This window comes from Lycium ferocissimum, chromosome 7 (genome assembly GCF_029784015.1).
Source record: "Lycium ferocissimum isolate CSIRO_LF1 chromosome 7, AGI_CSIRO_Lferr_CH_V1, whole genome shotgun sequence".
Taxonomy (NCBI): domain Eukaryota; kingdom Viridiplantae; phylum Streptophyta; class Magnoliopsida; order Solanales; family Solanaceae; genus Lycium; species Lycium ferocissimum.
This window is the reverse complement of record NC_081348.1, coordinates 17147674-17169316: the sequence shown is the minus strand read 5'-3', so window position 1 is coordinate 17169316 and position 21643 is coordinate 17147674. Positions and strand designations below refer to the sequence as shown.

The following is a 21643-nucleotide window of genomic DNA, read 5'->3' as shown; positions in this document are numbered from 1 at the left end:
TGCATTCTTTGTTGCTAACTTGGTTATTGGTTGGATTTTAAATTTTTCTGATTTGTTCGGGCTTTGATAGGCCGGAATTGATAAGTTTCGGGTAACTATTGCTATGCTCTTGATCTCCCCATCGTGATGCTACTAGTTTGGCCATTGTTTGGTCTAGGTTTTGTACATTTTTGGTGTCTCTTGTGATTCGTACCTCTCCGGCCACTTTTGATTTTCTCTAGTGGTCTTGGCTCGGATCCTCTCTTGTTTTCGATGTTGGATCGATGTTTTACATTTTATTATAATTGGGATTGAACGGATACTACACCTTGGCCGATGAAGAAATTTCCGTCGATTTCCAAGGTCTCCTATGTACAAAAGACGGGTTTTTTATTTTAAGTTTATTCATTATTTCTTTAATTAATTCGATAGTTATTTATTCTCTTACTAACACTTTTACTAAGTATTATCACATGTGCACGGAGATACATCCGAAGACGACACTCGGAAGAAACCCGAAGGCTCTTCATCGAATCACCGTTTGTATTTACTTTCATTTTTTTTTATATCGTACAAAACATAAACTCATAGTATAGTGGAAACTTTATTTTTGGAATAACGGGTTGATACATTTATTTACTTGTCGCCTTGTTTGTTAAACTTAAAATTGTCATTCGCTTTAGGCAAGACTTAGGCGAGTCAATGTTCTTCATAACTAGATTAAATTGACTTGGTAAAAATACTTTGTTAAATAAATTCACACTTTTGACGTTTAGGCAAAAATACTAGTCCATCCTCTATTTTATATTCTCTATACACTCTTAATACAACTTACATTTTATATTGTTTCGTGTACACTAATACATATTTTAATTAAGTTAAATCCACATTTTGACGCTAGGCAAATATTAAGTCGTCCATTTACAAATCTTTTATTCTTTCGAGGCATTTACATTTTCACTCATTTTTTATCCACAATTCCTTATACTTATTTTTTACCAATACTTTTTACAATTATTTTGTTCCTTATTCTTTTGATATGATATTCATTAAACAAACACTCTTTTTAACTAAATGGTAGAAACAAGTCGAATAAACTTCCTTTTTTCCGAATAATTTCGTTATATAAAATCTTTACAATAATGAATATTCGTAAATTATTTTTACATTCTTTATGCACTAATATACCTAGTTATACAATTCTTTATACATTTTAGGTTTGACGTACACTCTTTTACACTAGAAATATGTTCTTTATATGTTTAATATACATACATTCTTTTAATATACATTGACGCACATTACATAGACGCACATTCTTTATATCCTTGATATATTTATTTTTACATCGTCTCACATTTTTTTTTATATATTCTTAATATAGTTATACATTCTTTACACTAACATATTTATACACTCTTTGTGCTAACAAATATACTTTTATACTTACGAGGTACATTCTCTTTATACTCTTTTATATATTCTTTTTTACTGTACATTCTTTATGAATACTTGATACTTGATATAAATACATTTTTATACACTGTATATACTTAGTATATTATCACCTAGTGTAGCTATTCATGAAGTCATAACATTTTGAAAACAAGTAATAATAATGATAAACAGATAGATAATCTCCCTCTAATGTTCAGTTAAACTAAGTCTAAGAACTGTCTTCGGGCAGGCTCTGAGGGATGCTTAATACCTTCCCCTCGGGGTAAATAAAACCCTTATCCAGAATCTCATATATTTTGTGGACTAAAATGGAGTAGACACACAAATACATATAGGTTTCCTGATTTTCCTAAAAAATAAGGTGGCTACTTTAACCCTTTTTAAACCAGTTAGAAGAACCGGGAAGTTGCAAACTATCTTGGATCCGTTCAAATAGGGCGTAACAAAGATTAAAGTGGTTAAGGGTTCCAAGTGAGGTCTACACTTGTCTCCTCTTCTTGAAGATGTTTGGGTGAGTATTTTTAAGGTGGAGTAACAATGGAATTGAAGTGTTCTTGAATTTTGAGGTAAGATTTCATCTTAATTTCATGTTTATGAGTTTATTTGGTAATTATGTTAAGATTTGAGGAGAAGAAAGTTGGAGGAAAAGTTCAAATACGCATTTGATGATATTTTGAGTTGTGAATTAACTTGAGTTATAATTATTAGTATGTTTTGAGCATGATCTTGTTATGAGGGATAATAATGATGTTAAGGAATTGTCATATACGATTGTATAAGGGGTTGTATGAAGTTATTGTTATGGATTGATTATGAAAAGAAGTTTTAGGATTAAAATGAGCATAGTTTGAATGTAATCTTTTGATTATGGAATTGTTGATGTTTTATTGTGCTTTGGGAGTTGTTTTGAAGATTGGAGCGAGTAGAAGATATAGGGGAGATGCTGTCCGAATTTCGGCAGATTCTAAAAAGGATTTAATTTGAAGGCTTAAGATAAGCATACGACGATAAGCCTAACAATAGTATGAATGATTTTATATGTAGATTGCGAGACCGAAAGTAGGTTGGAAAGTCGAGAAGTGAACTTGCAGGTATGTTAAGGCTGTTCATTCTTTTCTTGGCATGATTCCATATATGGTAGGAGCGTAAAGAACCTTATGACTAGAGATTTGTCAAAGTAGAGCTTGTCATATTGTGGCATAGTTTCTGAGTGTTATGTTATTCTTTCTGAGGGGCCATCTCCCCTTTCTACGTCCTTGAGTTTATAGAGAGACAGGAGAGACATGTTACGCATCAATGTTTTTCGCAAAGATATGCATGATATTGCGTGATACGTGTATATTTTTTTCTTTAGCACAGCCCTGGTCGGTGAGACATTTTCTTGCTTCGGCCACTGGTCGGTGGAGATGGGATTGCCCGGTCGACGGGTCGGTGAGATTTTCGAGTTCGGTCACTTGGTCCGAGATATATAGTAGCATTATGTTGCATTTCATATGAGACAAAGTCGAGGTGAGATATTCGAAGGGGCATTCTTCGGGCCTAGATTGTGTTGTTTTCGGTTCAATTTCGGCCATCCTTTGCACTTACATACTCGGTACATTGTTTCGTCGACGTCGCTCGTCGGGCGGCGCGTTCACGCCGCCGAGTGTTCGGGTAGCCGAACATGCTATCCGGCCTCGGCAGGCACTTCGCCCGGCTACACGGTGCGCTCCACTTGCAGCTCCGGAGGCTGCCACAGCACCCACAGCATGCCATTTGGACAGCGATGTATATATGGGTATGACGGGGCCTTATTCTCTATCCTTTTCTATAGCCTCGTACTCGTAGAGGTACGCGAGACGGAGTTATATGTAGTTGGGATGTTATGTAGCCTTGTCAGCTCTTATTTTTGTTGTACAGCATACGTAGCGGCCTAGTCGGCTTGCACTGTTATCTTATGAATAGAATTACTTTACCTCTCCATATCTTATAGATCAATATTGTATAAACAAATCGCTTTGAAATTGTTGGAAATATTAACAATAGTAATCAGTAAAATGAACAAAATGATAGAATCAACTTATTGGATTAACGCCGCGTGACAAACCAACCTTGAAAGCAATTTCGGATCGATTGTGGTGCAAATCATTTGCTCGCCCCCCCCCCCAAGGTTCCACAATGACTTCCAAACACTTACCCAAAAAGATTAAGGAGAAGAAGAAGTTTGGATTTTACTTTTGTCTTTTTTGTTATCTACAATATGACCCAAAGATCATATATATAGAAAAGTATTTAGCTTTTTTTTTTTTGAAAATATTTTTATGAAATTATAAGAGTAATTAAGGTCATAAAGACGATTGCTGCTATAAAGACAATTCAAAACATTTTTCTTCATTAGGAGGGCTACCATTAAGACTCATAAAACATACTAGTCTTAAGTGTACATGCGTTGCACGTGTGTTCAGCGTTAACGAAGAACATTGCATATATAAAATAAACAAATTCATTCTGCATGTATCTGTATCAATGAGTAGACGAATTTAGAAAAATTATATAAATATTGTTAAATAATAAATTTGATTTAGTAAACAAATATCAAAGAAAAAAGGTATAAGCTCCTGAAAATTTAAGTTTCTTGGACTTTTAGAGATTTGTGAATCAGATATTGGCCCTATGGTCCCTAAAATAATTTGATCAGTGACATAAATTCTTTAAAAAAAGAATAATATTGTGTCAATATTTTATAAAAAATAATTTATATGCAAAATATAGAGGAATCTGTCATTTTTTGAAATTAATGCAAATATAATCTATAATATAATTAACGACAACTCATTTAGAACACATACCATCTTTTATATTCTTTATTGCTTCAAGTGTGCATTTTAACCAATATGACTCTTAATACTTCCTATAATCAATTTTGCTTTATTTTATTTATTTATTTACAGCCAATACTCTTCTTATGAAAACAAATTTACTCTAAGAGCTTTTCAAAAATTAATTTCTCTTATACGAAAATATTGAAAAGTAATTAAACCGGGTTCTTTTGTTAATTAGTTAATCCAAAGGCTTAATTCTTTAATTGATAATTTATTTTGTTAATTCAAATTTTTAATATATTAGCTCATCCAAATATTTAACTATATCTATAATTCAGCGAATAAGAATTCTATTTTCAAAGAGTAAAAAATTGATTCGACATTTCACATCGAAAACGCTGTGTTTGTAGAATCATTAGAGTTTTACCCTTGTCAACCACACCTCTTTCTTTCACTCTCTACTAGTATTAGTACCCGCGTGATGCGTGGTGATATAAAGAAAATTAATAAAAATATATATATAATATTTTGTTTATTTGAGAATATTAAATTATTATTGTTAGTACTCGAACTATTAGCAATGATCATCTACAATATTTGCTTTACCTAGAATATATCTTTAAATCCAATTCATTTTGAACTTTTTTTTTCTTTTCCTTTTCTATAAATAAAGTGAATACTAAATGGATTATGTAGTCTTATTAAGTCATTTATCTTATTAAATTACTAATTCTTCTCCCTCGTGGGCATACACAATAATTAAAGCAATTAATTAATATTCATACGAATGTTACCTTGCATGTTTATATATGAAAGAATTGTTACGTTCTAGCAAACAAATTAACAACTTTAATTAGTTAATACTGGTTATTTCTAACCGGAGTTTGTTGTATTATATTACACAAACTATATTGAGTTCCATGAACACTTCTAAAACTATTCAGTACATCAACTAAAATGCTAAGTTTTTCATCCGTCAAAATGAATTCAGGTAAAACAATAAGGAAAAGATTATAGTAGTTGGATATTTTTTTTTCCTATCTATTAAACCATGAGAACATGAAAATCATAACACAACATCCTAATAATGCTAACATTAGTTTCTATTAACTTTGCTTGGATGTTGGATGTTTGTCTTTGGATGAAATATTTCCATAGCCAACTTTTGTTGCTTGCTACTCCAAGCTTCTATTAACTTTGCTTCTTTAGCCTATACATTTCTCTCTGTTATGCACTGAGTGATTTTTGTATTCCCTATCCATCTTTCAAACGAGAAGCCATTTCCTCTTCGTGTGAACACCTCAAACTGCTTCTATTTCCTCCAATAACACAAATAAAAGGTGATTGTTGTACATAATTGAACATATAATAAATAAACTTAAAATGGTACAGCAGAACGGAGATCGCATCCAATATAAGTAAAAGTATATAGGCAAACATTTTTCATGTCAACATTGGTCCTTCTCCTACGTGCATATGCAAATTACGTTAGATACTATGTAGATTTTTTTATACGCATATGCAACTTAAAGTCGGGCGACATTACGAAAAGCAAAAACAGAACATGAACAATGTGAAAAATAATCACATAAAGAATTCATGAATAATAAAAAAAATTTATCACATTGAACTAAAAATAATATAAAGCACAAATGCAGAGAGAAATGGAGAAGCAGAATGGAATTATAAATGAATAATCTCTAAAGTAACAGAATCAAACATTGACTCGGTGCCAAATCTCATTATTGATTATATGCTTTCCCTTCGGGAGGATGTGTATTGCTTGTTGTGATTTGCTTGTATATATTGTCAATTCATACCTGCAAGGTAACATGCAAACTTCAAATCAGCAAAAAACATCACTGTAAAAATAAAAAAAATAAAAAAAGATAAACTAATTGTGAGAAGGGGGAATGAGAGAAGTTTTAAAAATTGAGTTTTTGTTTGCTATAAAGGAGTGACAACTTGATTTACTTTTAAGAGTTAAAAACGGTTACAACTTACAACCCCTTTTGTTTTTTAATATAGAACATAAATAGGAAAAAAGGGATTAAAACAAAAAAGATTGTAAAAGAAAGAAGATAATATGTATTCCTAAATTTTAGCATTATAAATTGCGGGTGTACTTTTTTATTTTTTAGCGTGCATGTGTGTGTTAGGAATTAAAACAAAAAAAAATTGTAAAAAAAAAAAAAAGAAAGAAGATAATATGTATTCCTAAATTTTAGCAACTTTATAAATTATGGGTGTACTTTTTTAAAATAAATAAATAAATCGTGCATGTCTGTGTTAATTAGTTTTTCTTAATTATTTTCTTTTCTCTTTTTGTCTTTTTTTTTTTTTTAAATAGAAATTTTCTTGTGATCAAACTCATCATTCTATCAAACATCTGCCTCTCCTATTCTATATAGATAGATTTTCAAAGGATACAAAATTAATCGGACATTTAACTTGAAATCTTTGTATTTGCAAAATCATGAGTGTTTTTACTCTTGTCAACCAGCTCTCTCTCTCTCTCTTATATTCTCAAATATTTCTTAGTTATTTATTTATCCTAATTATTGATTAGAGCTTTCAAATGTCACAAAAAATACTGATAGATAGAAAAGTATTGATTGAGACAAAAGAAGTTCAAATATAATGTGAAAATGCACATAAGATATATAGATAAATAAACATATAAATACTGATCTGGATAAATAGATAGACTCTAATTTATGGAGATTCTTTCTATTTTTTCGGAGAACAAAAAATTAAACCAAATTTTAATTTGTCAAAATACTAAAATAAAATTTTAGGTAGAAAAATACAAAGTTAAGTTAACGTGCTGTGTCTTTCTCTTTGTTGTTTCATTCGTCGGTCGTTTTCTTATGTAGTTAGTGTTTTTTGATAGGCCTTAAGTTGCTAAGTTAAACAGTTAGATAACACAATTCAAATAAGGATATCATTTCTATAAGTTTAGTCGATCTTAAATTTTTAAACATTAAGAGTATTTATTTATTTGGAATAAGGAAATTAATAGTCAAAATTTTAATTAATCCCTAAGTTAAATTGTTTTCAAGCTTGATGATGAAATTGACGTTTTTAAAGATCACTACTTTAGATGTTCATGGACTAACTATAACAAACTCTTGATGTTAATTGGACCTAAACATGGTCAAATGATGATATTTAGAGATATTTAGATACTTCCTTGAAAACCTTAGGACTGAGAGTATATTCGTTTCCACGATTTGAGGCATTTATTTGAAACTGCATGTGCCGGTGTAGGATAGTAAGAAGAGCCACATTTGGTCCAAACTTATACCATGCTAAAAATGGAGGTATTATTTAAGGTGCTAGCCCATTGGAGTGTTGACCCATAAAGCACATATGGTGATACCGCTTAGTCGACTGTGTGTTAATCGTGTGTCATGATATCGCTCGATCAAGTTAAGACATCGGGTGACAATTCATCCCACTAAAATTTTGGGGCGAGACAAAAAGTTCAGGTAGCTAAATAAGTGAACTAATGAGATTTCCTTATTAATTTGATATAAATATTGAACTAAGGGGTCGTTTGGTAGTTGGTTAGGAGTTAAGTTACTTATGTATTAAATCTTGTATAAATAAGTAAAAGTTTGGTAGCATTCTGTTATTATGTAAGAAATTCAACACACCTAATATGATGTTCTGTTTGCAATTTAGAAATCCATATAATTAATACATATATTGTTACGCCTCGGAAAATTTCATGTCGTTGTGCGATAAATAGGCTGACGTAGGATAAGATGTATATGATGTCCCTACAAGTAAGAAGGGGTACTAACGATCCTAATTAAGATTCCAAAGACATTTGAGGCAAGAGAGAAAGTTCGTTGAGGAAGGCGAAGCATAAGTCGTGTTTTGGGAAAGGTTTGTAAAGTATCGAGCTGATGCTGTTCTAATAATGTCTTGAGGAAGAGTTATAATGCTCCTTAAATTGTTAATGAAGTACTAAACAAGTATTAGGAAGGTTCCATAAGGATTGAAGATCAAACGAAATGACGAGAACAAGTTCGGAGAGAAGGTGGATTATACGACCATTTATACAGTCCGTATAGTATTATACGGTCCGTATAACAGTCACAGTGAAGGGCCATCACTGATGGAGTTATATGGTCACTTATACAGACCGTATAAGGGTCCGTATAATTCTCGTCGGGCAACTTTTAATTTTTATAAAAAGATGACCCCAAAGTCTTATTTCTCATTTCTCATTTCTCATTTCTTCCTCACTTCTTGAAACCTCTAGAACCCTCCACACCTCTTACTAACACATATTCAAGGGAAATCAAAGATCAAGTACCAAAAAACTAGTAGAATCAAATGCAAAAATGCTAACTAGGGTTGATGGAAGCTAGACATATCTTTGGAATTGAAGTTAGGGTTTTCTCCAAATGAAGCATTTCCATCCAAAACCCATTCCTACACAATCAAAGGTGAGTTTTATGTTCATTTCATGCTATTAAGAGTATTGAATGGTTGGAAGACTTGAATTATGGAAGAAAGTGGAAAATGGAGTACAAATATGAAAATAGTGAAATTCTTGAATGGTAACTTAATTTGAATCATAGTTCTTGACATGTTATGGGTATAATCTTGTTATGGATGATATTAAAAATGTTGAAGAAGCATTATATGTGGATGAATACGACGTTGGGTGATGACCATGGTTAGGGATGACTTGAAGAGGGAATTTTGAGAATTGAATAATATCTAGCTTAACAAGTTTATTGATCATAAAATTGTGGATGTTGTTGTTGACGTTGGGAGTTGTTATATTAAATGGAGAAAGTTGTAGAAACAAAGGAGGTGTTACCCATTTTCATTAGCTTTTAGTCGCTTTAGCTTAAGCTTAAGTATATTACCGATTATCTAACCTTAATACAAACTCTCTTGAATGTAGAATTACGAACTTGGAAGGAAGTGTTTAGTCGGCAAAGTTAGAGAGGCATAAAAGGTATGTAAGACTAGTCCCTTCTTTCTAAGGCATGACTTCCTTCATCTTTCCATGACTTTCTTATATTCCGGAAACTATAGGTCTATGATTATTAAGAGCTTCTCATGAAATAAAGATAAGAGATGCGTTGTCAGAATATGACAATGACGATGATGAGTCCAAGTCTAGAGATTCTAAAGCTTATGATACGATAGTCTTATGAAGCTAATCCATCCTTGTATTTGATTCCTCGATGTTATTCATCGTTGTCGGCTACCTTATAATGCAAGTTCCTTCAAAGTGCGAGACATAATGATCATGACTATTCCATAATGGAATCGGGAGTTCTCGACCTTACGTCACCCCGATAGAGTTATAGCTTGTACTTGAGTTCTTATGCATGCTTTATGATAAGTGTGTAATATTGAGATTACACCGTGCTAGACGGGACGGGCGTACACCGCTAAGGCGGGCGGCATATAACCATGTCTAGATGGCATGGGCAGACACCACTAGTGGGCGACATAAGATGTTTACCCCAGACGCGGGAGGCCTAGACGCATGCTAATGATGATCACACCGTACTTATATGGTCGGGCGGCTCATATATGCATACGCGATATGATGTTGTTTATGATGTAAGTTAGCATGCATGATTCTGTGTTAAGAGATATTCAGTTGCAGATTGTTTCACTTGATGTTTCTTATCTCTTCGACATGTTGTTATTGTTCATGCCTTACATACTCGACATTGTTCTTCGTACCGACGTCTTTCTTTTTTATGGACATTGTGGTTATGCCTACGTGCAGCAAGGGGAGGCGCATCGATTCAGGTGAGTCTATAAAACTAGCACAGAGCACTCCACTATTAAAGTGAGGCGCCGATTATCGATGTATTCTTTTGTACATATTTGGGTACGACGGGGTCCTGTCTCCGCTCCTTATGTTTCTCAAAGATTTCTAGGCAGAGGCTCGTAGATACGACGTTGCAGTAGTAGTGTCTCACGAATACATCGTTGTATATTTTTGTATATCATTTTACTGACCGTGGGCTTATGTATATTCATGTATCACTGCGAGTATGTGTGTCCGTGACGGGTACGATGAGTATGAGCGGTGCTTTAGGTACTGCGGGGCCCGCCATGGCTCGGACGGTCGTGACATGTATAACTTAGGGAATCTATGTATTACTGGTAACGTCCAAATCCACTCCTCAAAGAGAAAGTGTACATGGTCGTCGCAATATAATTTACCCAACTATGAGTCGGGGTCAAATCCACAGGGAACAATATAAAAGCGATTTAAACAAGGAATTATCACCAACTAAGCTTAGCCAATCACTTTTTCAATATTTGATTTTCGGTTTAACAACTAACAAAGATAAAAATAACTAGAAAGCGGGTAAAATGATCAATGACCTCATAAGCAAAGGAAAACAAGAGAAATTACTCTCAAGTAAAGATCCAATGTATTTTACAATTTTACAACTAAGAAATGTATTTATGTTAATAGATAATGATTTCTAAAATCTCATCGAAAGTCTTTCGACCAAATCAATGAATTTCACCTAAGCTTTTTCAAGCCTTAGAGTGTGATATTAAGCACAATCAATTTAACCTCAAGTTAACTTTCCTATTTCTAGCTCAAGTTATTAGATGAGGTTTAAATCTCCAAATCTTTGCTATTTACTCTTTTCCTAACCTTGACTTTCCTTTTCAAGCAAAGTCAAGGTAAAAAGGCACGCTTAATGTTTGCAACCACTAAATGACATTAAAGCTTGAAGAGTAAATAGAGAAACATTAACCCACTTCATTAGAATTAAAAATTGTTCAATACATAAACAAAACAAGAGATTTAATTCAACACTTGATAATGGACATTCTCATAAAAAAGAATACAAGTGAGAGAATAAAATACAACACACTTAAATATTCAATACATAACAAGAAATTGAACAAAGGGTTAAGAGTTTGCTCATTAAAGTGCTCTAATCTTCTCTTCCAAAGTGTTGGTTGAAGAACCCTAGCTTCCAAAAGTCTTGTGAAAATGGCCAAAGATGAAAATCATTTCTCCCAAGTCATGCTCTTATAGCTCCCAATATTCCCACATTAAAATATGACCAAAACAGCCCCATATTTTCAGCTTTGCAGATCTGACCCATTTTTGCACATTTAGCCTTTTTTTTTGTTTTTTTCAATTTGGCCTCTTTTGACTTGTTTAAACTTGGTTTCTTTTCCGATCACTTCTAAATCACATAAACCTGTAAAATAGAAGTTTACGACATTAAATGCATTACTTTATTAATCAAACATAGCAAAAATCTAAGATTAAAGAAGAGATAAGTTGATATCAATTACTTTATGCAGGATAGAAGATGTAATAACTAAATCTCGCATAACTAATCGCTATATAAAATAATACATAAGTTCTCTATAACTAATCCTTGTATTACTAATACTTGCATAACTCTAATATGCTACCAAACGACCCCTAAGGTTTTCCCCAAACCATAGGCGTTATTGCATATGGAATACTTAGGCGTTATTGCATATGGAATACTTGGAAGATATTGATCAAAAACACATATCAAGTATCACCCTTTTTATGAATTTCCTACATGAACTATAAGGTGTGAGAGTTTCCTACTTAAATTATCACCGACTAGTTTGCAAAACATACCTCACGCGTTTACTGCTCAATTTTAATGAGGTGTGTTCTCATGAACCCACAATGATAGTTTAAATAGGAAACTCTCACACATAATAGTTTAAGTACAAAATTAAAGCAAAAGAGATAGTTAAGGTGTGTTTTTTATCCTTAATTTTTTTTCAAAAAAAGAAGTGTAGTTGGAAAAAGAATAAAATTTAAAATAGTTAGAGGGGAGGCGCAAAGCCGTTAATCATGCTCGAGGACGCGGTTCATTCCCTCCAACCTGACAAGACAACCAACAAAACAAACATCCGAATCTCTATGACCTTTCCAACAGCACAATTGATTGATTGATTACTCAGTCAAACACATATAAAACCCTTTTTACAACTTCATGTCCATTCTCTTTCCCAATTTTCCATTAAACCCTAACCCCCTGCACTCCAATTCCCTCTGTATTTTGTCTGCATATTAAATTGAAGGGGAAAAGAACGCCCAAGTTTATGAAATAGTAGCACTAACGAGTTCAAGAACCCGATCTTTCTTCTATTTGATCGATCGGGTTTTAGTTCTTTTTTTTTTTTTTTTTGGTTTATAAGAAAGATGTCAAAATTATATGGAGGGGATTTCAATCAGAAGATAGATTATGTGTTCAAGGTGGTTTTGATCGGCGATTCTGCAGTTGGAAAATCGCAATTATTGTCCCGGTTTTCGAGGAACGAGTTTAGTCTTGATTCGAAAGCCACCATCGGTGTTGAATTCCAAACGAGGACTTTAGGAATCGATAACAAGACTGTCAAAGCTCAGATTTGGGACACTGCTGGTCAAGAAAGGTAGTAATTTGATTATAACAGACTTTTCTTGAGGTTTATTTATAGTGATCGTGATCTACTGTTACTGTGTTTTATCTGTTAATATGTCGCGGTGGTTGTGATTTAGTCCAAATTGTGAAGTTTGATCATGAATTGTGTGATTGGTATTTATGCTGCTGATACATGTTTTTGTTCAAATGGTAATCTGATTTGTTAGACAATGACTATAGAACGATTTAGTAACAACTTTTTGGCTTTTCGAAGGGATTTACAAGTGATCACTTATTGCTAAGTGGTGGATCTTGATTTAATTAACCTATTCGATGGCTTTATTTTACACTGATCAACCAAATGGTGATCACAACTTACTCAATAGTCTATTGGATTGAGGTTTGCAGCTGCCACCAACCGTAGTATTTAATAGTTTCTTGCGATTCTTAAGACTGCCCTTATATGTATGAACAGTAAACAATGGAGTTGGATTAACATTTAGCATTCATCATACTTGAAATGTGTGAGAATCGAGTGTTTCATCACCTTGTTTCCTTAGAAGTGGTAATGTTACGCCCTTTCCAGAAAACTGAAATTTGGAAATGTTATGCTTTAAGTCTTTTAACTGTAGAGTTTATAGAATTTGACTAGATGAGCCTTAACCTCGAGATCTTTAGTTTGATTAAGCACAAGCCGTCTAGGGAGTCCCTGTATGAAATGCAAAATGGGTGAGTATGGGTATCTTAAATAAGTAAAGATATAAAAAATCTTAACTGGTGCTTCTATTTACAGCCAGAACACACAGCGCCTTTACATCTAATTACATATTCCGAATGTAGGGTACTGAGAGAATCTAGTAAAATTTTATGCATTTGCATTTTTCAATTTACACCAAAATGCCAAAGGTTCCATTCCCCTTCTCTACACATCCTCCTTTTCCTTCTGAAACCCAACTTAGTAAGGAATCTCTAACAACAGCCATCATTACTTAATACTAAGCACGTCCCAAATTGTGCTCGACAACAGTGCGCAACCTGAAAGTGGAGTAGTAAGTGATTCACATCGTCCCTCGACTTCTTTTCTTTTCTTTTTTGATAACCGAGAAATCTCGAGTGGCGCATGGTTGGAAAGTCGGTGAATAGTAGACTTCCCGACCTCTTACACATGAAACACCAACTGACGCTAGTTATCCTCCTCTTTATCAAGCTCTTGGATGTAAAATATTGCTCCTCACCCAGCTAGTCAAAATTCTATGACCTCAAATTATTTCTTTGAGTTCAAATAATTGACCTCGAGTACTACGTTTCACTTTAATAACAGCTGATTTGGTAATAATTGAGTCCTTGGGTACAGTTCCGTAAAAAGAACTCTACCCTGGAGCTCAAAATGTCCTTGAGTACATTGAGCTATTCAATTAGGAGTACATGTAACATGACTTCATTACTATGTCCATATTTATGGAGTTTAGGTAAGACTTTATGCATTTGTTTGGGCAAACATTTTAAATCTGTTACTTTAAGTAATTTGTGTCAAAAATGCTATTTAAAGAAGTACTTCGAAGCTGTGCATTTTGTGTTTTGTCAAATTATGTTAGAAACACTTCTTATTAGTATTACAAAGCGAGTTTGTGTTTGGCTAATATTTCAAAAAAATGCGCTTTAACGTCAAATTGCGAAGACAGAACATATACAAATGCAAATTTACTTTGCAATGAATATTGTTTTAAAAGAAAATGATTTTTATTATTTATTATTAGAGACTTTAATTAATTTTCAATTAAATTAAATTGTTTAGTCTTTTCTTTGGCATTTGGTAAAATTTGCTGAAAGAAAGAGTTGGACAGATAATGGAAAAAAATCAAGGTGAAGAAGAAGAAAGAGATAACATTCTGGTTGATTTCCCCTTTGAAATCAATAAGGGGAAGGTTTGGTAAATAAAATTTACTGATGAGGATATTTTTGTCCTGGAAAAAAGTAGTTTTTCTACTTTTGCTTCCTTGGAAGAAGCTACAAATTATAGCTTCCTCCCTAACTAACTACTGCTCAAAATCACTTTTTCTTTTTTTGGCCAACACGTCAAATCTCCAATAAAAGTAATTTTAGCTTCCCAAAAGCTTGGAGAAATAGGCTATTTATTTTATTTTTCTTTAGACTTGTTCATTTTGTTTGTTGTCTAGTTCTTACCATTTTCTTTGATTGTTCTTGTTTCTAAGGCTCTGCCTCCTGGTTTTAGATTTAGACTTCAGAAATTTTTGCTATTAGTGGATTTTCCAACCACAGAGTGGACAGGTGCTTGAGCTACCTAAAATCTTTCACAAACTCATGGGGAACTCCTTTCCCTGATTTATAAGTTTTACATTTGCAAGTCGGTTCACGTAACAAAAAAAGAAAACTATGTAAGTTAGGTAGGTGACTGTTAATACAATCTATGCTGGCTGAACGATAACTCTGTATTGAATGAATAACTCAGCCTTAGTCTGGCTTTGATTTTGGGGAGAATGGTAGTTGTAACGTTTATTTCCTTTTTTTCATTTTAGGAGTGTTGGATAGCTGCAGGTATAATTATCAGTACTCTATTTCAAATGGAGAATGTATTGCGCATCATTTTATGTGCCTTGAGGAGGGGCTGTGAATACGTGGAATCTGGTGTATAGTGTCTTAACAACAACCAATGATTTTTTTGGATTAGCAAAACCGATGAAATATTATCATGAGTAAATATGTGGAAGATATTTCTCCATGAGACTAGTCACGTGCGATGAACACCAGAATGCTTAAGTAGTTTAGTTTTGTGTGAAGGTATACATGTGGGAAATGAGTAGCCTCCCAAGAAAGAAAATCGAATTTCAATATGCGGTTGAATGTATAGAACTTCAATATAATTTCAATCTAATATTGAATCAGGAAAGTAGAGAACTCCGCTGAATGAATAATACTTGTGTTTGCTGCACTTCTTTAATCTGGACTATGACATGCCTCTGATGTGTTCTCTTGCCCTTTCTGGTATGGCTTCCCTCTCAGAAGGGTAGAAATAGTTGCAAAAGAAAGAACAATGTTTTCCTCTAAAAGATAGTTGACGAATTTGATATAGTCCATGAATTACTAATGAGGTGGAACAATCCTAAAGCTGGTTGATTCTTGCTGGCTTAATAGTTCCGTTAGTCTAAATCAGATGGAGAATCAAATGAATGTGCATTATCATGCATGATTATGCTTGTCTATTATCACGCTGACATATTGTCATGTTGAGTATGAGCTTCTAAATGTGCCAAATCATTCTGGATGTCTTAGCTGTTTTGTTCAATATGGCAATATGCATGCATTATCATGATAATACGTGATTATACTTGTGGTTGCTCAAGAAATGTCTGTTTACTTTCTGATACTCTGTGGCATTTGTGCTCAAAACTTATATCTGGTGTGTGGCTCCAGATAGGGCAGTGACAAGTGCGTACTACCGAGGTGCTGTTGGAGCAATGCTGGTCTCATGATATCACCAAACGTCAATCTTTTGATCACATTGCTAGGTGGTTGGAGGAACTGCGTGGCCATGCTGATAAAAACATTGTCATCATGCTTGTAGGCAACAAGACTGACCTTGGTAGTCTTCGTGCTGTACCTACTGAGGATGCCAAAGAGTTTGCTGAGAAGGAGAACCTGTTCTTTATTGAAACATCGGCTCAGAAGCAACAAATGTAGAGACAGCTTTTGTTAATGTCTTGACAGAGATATATAGGGTTGTCAGCAAGAAGTCCCTTGTTGCCAATGAGGCTGAATCCGCTGCAGGGAGTTCAGCTCTCCTCAGGGGAAAGGAAATTGTTGTTCCTGGCCAAGAACCTGTACCAAGTGGGAGCTCGTACAGTTGTTGCAGATCTTCATAGGAGTCAAGTTGTATATGTTTTACCGGTTTCAGATTTCAGTTCTCTGCACGTCTATCAAATGCAAAGTGAGTGCTACGATAACATGCTAAATTGGTGGTCAATTCATCCATTTTTGTTTGTCTAATCTGCACTTTCATAAGTGTAAAAAGAATTAAAGGTGGAAGCCATAAAATTTTAATCTTGATCTTATATTAGATGTTGTATTCGACCACAACTAATCATCCTTCACTGAAACTTTTATTGATGTATATTTGCAATGAATGCACTCTTTCATCTGCTGAAGCATGGCATGCACTCTTTCTTCCTTTCTCTTCACTTTTGTTTTTCCTTTCGTTAGTCACTTTTCAACGTAGACTTATCCAGTGTAGTTAAATTTTCTTCTTTTAAGAAAATTTACATCTATCCTGGTAAGTATGCAACTGATGGCAATGAAACTTGAGGACTAGATTTTCAAATGTTTAAAAACTAAAGGCCCTGGGCCTGTGTGATTAGATATTCGAAGAAGACAACATCTTTTCAAATACTATTCTCTGTACCAATTTAGGTTTTTGGGCGTATTAAGGGTCAATTCGACTCACTTTGTAGTAAAGTTGAGCTAGAGTAATACCTTTTTAATTAAAATTTAGATATTAAGAAATTATACAAAAAATAATATAAGTTGTAATTCGTCTTGTATCTAAATGGTGAAGAAACAAATATGTATAAATCGTCTAATGAAATTAATTTAATTCTTCATCTTTGCAGGTTTAGACAATAATATTTCGAGCGCAAGTACTCATGTAGGTTTCTCGTCTCTTTAATTTTAATTTTCAATTCAAATAACTTTTTGTTTAGAGTGTCAGCGCATCACAGCCCATTGGATAAGATTGGGCTCGGATTTTGTTCAGATATTATTGGCTGTTGCTTTCGGCCCAAATATTATCTTGGTTACCAGTCCAATTCTTTTTTTTTTTTTTAATACCCTTCCGTGAGAGCTTTTTCAGTTTAAGCATTCGAACTCGCACCTATTTCAAAGTTGAAAGTGGAGTCACGCTTACCTCTCGAAAGAACCCCTTGTAACCAGTCCAATTGTGAACACAACTTGAGTGTTTTTATTTTTTTTTTTTTTATGTTAGGAAAGATAAAACTTAAGATTAAGGATGTGTACACAGGAGATTGCATATTACACCAGCAGAGTGCGAATGGCTAGGTCCAGTTGTTGCACAACGCCTTACAAAAGTTTAGATTAGTACTACAACTTGATGAGTTGATATGAAGATATCCCACTTCACTCTTATTGTCCGCTAATTATCATAATCTATTTGATTGATATCCAATTATCCAAATGCACTACATCTGTTGATTTGTCAAGAATACATCTGTTGATGTGTCAAGAATCAATCCCTACTTCTTTTGATTAGAATAGAAAAATGTGGACTTACGATTTTGCTTCCACCCCAGATTTCTTACGTTTTAGTATCATTTATTTCATCACCATTTTGAATGCCAGGCTGATTCACAATTTTGATTTTACGGGTTCGGGATTTTCTGAACCCATACTTCATTTAATTTTTGGATTCAGAACACATTATCTAGTATGTTTTCAACACACACACACACACATATATATATATATACAATATGTGAGATAAGCTACTGGGTTCAATTGAAACCAATCATTATACAGTTGATATTCCCCTGCTTGAATATTATCCTTGCAAAATACTCCCCTCCATTACTTATTACTTAGCCCATATATATTTGATACTTTCCTCAAGAAAGTATTAATTAGGGGTTTATTTTACTAAGTAATGGAGTAATGAGAGAAAATAATAAATCTTTTTTGGTTTGCTAAAATGAACAAGTAAAAAAGAAAGTTTATTTTCAGTATAAAAGATAAGTAAAAAGAAACGGATTTGTGAATCCACATGATTTTCATGTACGTATTATTATTATTATCTATCAATATTCATCCACATATTGCCCTATTCAAAAGGGTATTTCTTGAATCCACAAACTTTTCAGAAATTAGTGTAACAAACACTTAAATAATAGCCCATAACTTGTTAAGGATATTTCAACAGAATGAAATCAAATAATCAGCTCCCTTACAAGTAAAAGTACTTGTTGCATCATCATAAGGATAACTATAAGCATCTGGACAAGCAGTCTTGAAATATTGTGAGTACTTTGTTGGCTTGCATATGTTGGGATTGTTGAATTCTTCACTGCAACAATACTCTGGTTTATTAAAAGCAAGGCATGCACTTTTACATCCAATGATTGTACCATTAGTTGTTTTCACTTGTAATTCTTGAGGACATTGTAAGTTTATGTCTGAAGAACATTGTACATTTGAACAATTTCCAGATCCACCTGAAGGGTACACTGACATGGGAATATTGAAACCATCCACAAAGCTAACATCATAGAAATCCATAGGACTATCAAGTGTGAACTCTGCTAGTGAGGCTGGTGGGGTGCCACCTGCACCATTGCATTGGAGTACTCCGCCACAATCAGCAGTGGCACATGTCCCTTTACCTGCAGTGGCGTACACAAAATTTAGTGTAAGCAACATCAATTCATTGTCACAGTTCGACGTTTAAGTGGTTTAGGTCTAGGGCACTGTGATAGTTTTGCTAATTTACTACAAGGTTGTTGTAGGTTAACATTTTCTTTCAATTTTAAGCTCACAAAATAACCCTATCTGCACATTATATAGACATTTTTATATTTTACCCTTCCATCTTTTAGTCAAATGCCTCTCTAATTACTCATATATATCCCTCATTTAGTAAAGCTGTCATGCACATCTTTGCATCTCCCTTCTATTTTTTTTCTTTTTGTTATAGTATTTTCTTTTTGTTGTTTCCTTCAACAATTAGGGTCCACAATTCACATGTCAAATAAGTGCCATCAGATAACTATTTGGTTCAAATGTACAAATATGAGCCTCAAGTAATAAAAAGTCAACGATAACTAAGTGAAGGCCAAATTTGAAAACTGCAAAACAGGGACAATGCTAACCTACTAAACTAAAAAAAATGGAGGGGAAATTTTTTTGGAAGGGGTCGGGATGTGCCAGTGGCAACCGTTACATATTAACCGATCCCAATGTAAGATAATTGGTCCTATGAGTTGGCAAATCTATATATTTATTCTAAGGATGCTATTTATCCTTATAATTTTTTATTTTTATTTTTTACTCTTTTCCTCTCTTTCGATCTTACAATTAGAAAAAAGGGGTCTTTTAATAATCTTCCTCATCAAATTTGAGTTTCCATGACACCAACAACAATGAGAAAGTATTCCATGATTTTGACGTAATGGTGGATATATAGTAGTGAAGGGTGATTAGTTGAGGCTGTCTCCGATTTTTGCATGGATGATTATTGATTACATATCCACTGCTAGTTATTACAAGAAAAAAGATATTTCAAAAATTATATTGTATGATATATATTAAACATCTTTATATAGCCTACTATATTATTAAACTACTTCTTGTAGTGTGAATCAAAAAAATATGTAACTATTCTTAATAAATTTTAAGCAAGTAAAAATCGTCTATGCATTATTATTTTTTAATATATCCTATTTATATATGTCTGCTCTTTATCTATACATATTGTTATATTAGTTATAATTGTATATCGTGGACCGGACCCCACGTTATACGGTTCACATCACCCACGTTACTAAAGGGTGACTTCTCTAATTACTCATATATATCCCTCATTTAGTAAAGCTGCCATGCACATCTTTGTACTCTCTTTTTTTTTTTTTTTTTTTTGTTTCCTTCAACAATTAGGGTCCACAATTCACATGTCAAATAAGTGCCATCAGATAACTCTTACTCATGTTTACCTGTGGTGTCAAAGTTGCATTGGGTTCGTGGCCAGCTGCCTGACCAGTTTTCGCATTGGGTTCGTGGCCAGAACCGACCTGACCAACCAGTAGGTGCTTTGATTTGTGCAGTCTCATTTTGTTGCAACTGCAACCCTCCATTCATTAGCAAGGGATGACCACCTCCTGATAAAATTCCTGGCCATATTGTTATATTACATTTGTTTTGTAATGTGAAAAGTGCAGCATCTCCGCCTGTAAGATCAGATATAAGTGTTGAGTAAAGAGTATATTTACATCTTCAAGAACTATAGGGTTAAGAAATACTACTCTACTTACCAATGAAAAGGAGAAGGGAAAGGAGGAGAACCAAGAAATGTGATACCATTTGATTTCGTTTTGACTGTTTTTGAGTTCAGGATTTTTGGGTTTTTGGATCTGAAAATTGATGGTGTATATTTAAGCTTGACATGAATTGAACTTGCTAGTTGTATACGCTATTTATGGCATTCTGTGTCAGAGCAGTTGAGAAATTTTTATGTGACAAAAGGTCCAATTGTCTATCAATCATAAATGAATTGCATGAATTAGAGGGAGGGTTAACTTCACATGTGCATAAATCTCTTTTTTTGTAAATCGTGAAAAAGAAAAAGAATGGTTGAAAAAGTAGAAGAATTATAATTTCATTGATTTTGTCTACCTAAATGAAATGAATGGTCATGAAAAATAGATGGTTGTTTGAGAAAATGAAGGGAAAATTATGGAAGGTTTCTTCCCCCAGCTTTAGACTCGTTCTAGTTTCAACATCTCGGTGCTCGGTGTATAAACTATATGAATATGAAATTAAAAATTGCTAGATTTACGTTATCACAATCTTTTTAATTATTTTTTTGTGTTTAAGACTAGTAAATTTAAACTCTATTACTCTAGTTAGGATTTTGCTTTGATGAATTAAATTTTAACTATTAATTTTAAATTATGACGTGTGTCTCTCGTCCAAGTAGAAATGATGAGAAGCCAAATCCTTGAGGGCCTGTTTATATGCAAGGATTACTAGCTAGTAATGGAAATACTGAACACTAGAAATTCAAACTATAGATAAATTTCCAAGCTAACCGAAGTCATGTGCAATGTTGTAAAGTGAAAACACTTTTGTTGTGTGCTCATCTTCTTGCGTATAAGCAATTAATTCCCAATATATATTTCATGAGCCCGCAACTTAAATGAATCAAAAAGGGGGTTCGGATACCAAAATAACCCAATAAAAAAAAAGTAATCAAACTAC

The 21643-nt window shown here is 33.5% G+C and overlaps 1 protein-coding gene and 1 pseudogene across 2 annotated transcripts in view; one reads left to right on the top strand and one right to left on the bottom strand.

Annotated features, from left to right (window-relative positions):
* Positions 1-16812, top strand: part of LOC132063559 (ras-related protein RGP1-like) — a 28661-nt pseudogene extending 11849 nt beyond the window's left edge.
* LOC132063556 (pathogenesis-related thaumatin-like protein 3.5) overlaps positions 1-20889 on the bottom strand; it is a 26242-nt gene extending 5353 nt beyond the window's left edge. The window contains exons 1-3 of one of the 2 annotated variants that reach the window (XM_059456149.1): positions 20698-20889; positions 20380-20613; positions 18562-19053 (exon numbers count right to left, since the gene is read on the bottom strand). In XM_059456149.1, coding sequence (XP_059312132.1) covers positions 18587-19053; positions 20380-20613; positions 20698-20746 — 750 coding nt within the window. In that variant the 5' untranslated portion in view covers positions 20747-20889 and the 3' untranslated portion in view covers positions 18562-18586. Of the gene's footprint in view, positions 1-18561; positions 19054-20379; positions 20614-20697 lie in introns of those variants that run through there. The other variant, XM_059456150.1, reaches the window with a different exon arrangement.
* Between the last annotated feature and the right edge of the window lie 754 nt (positions 20890-21643).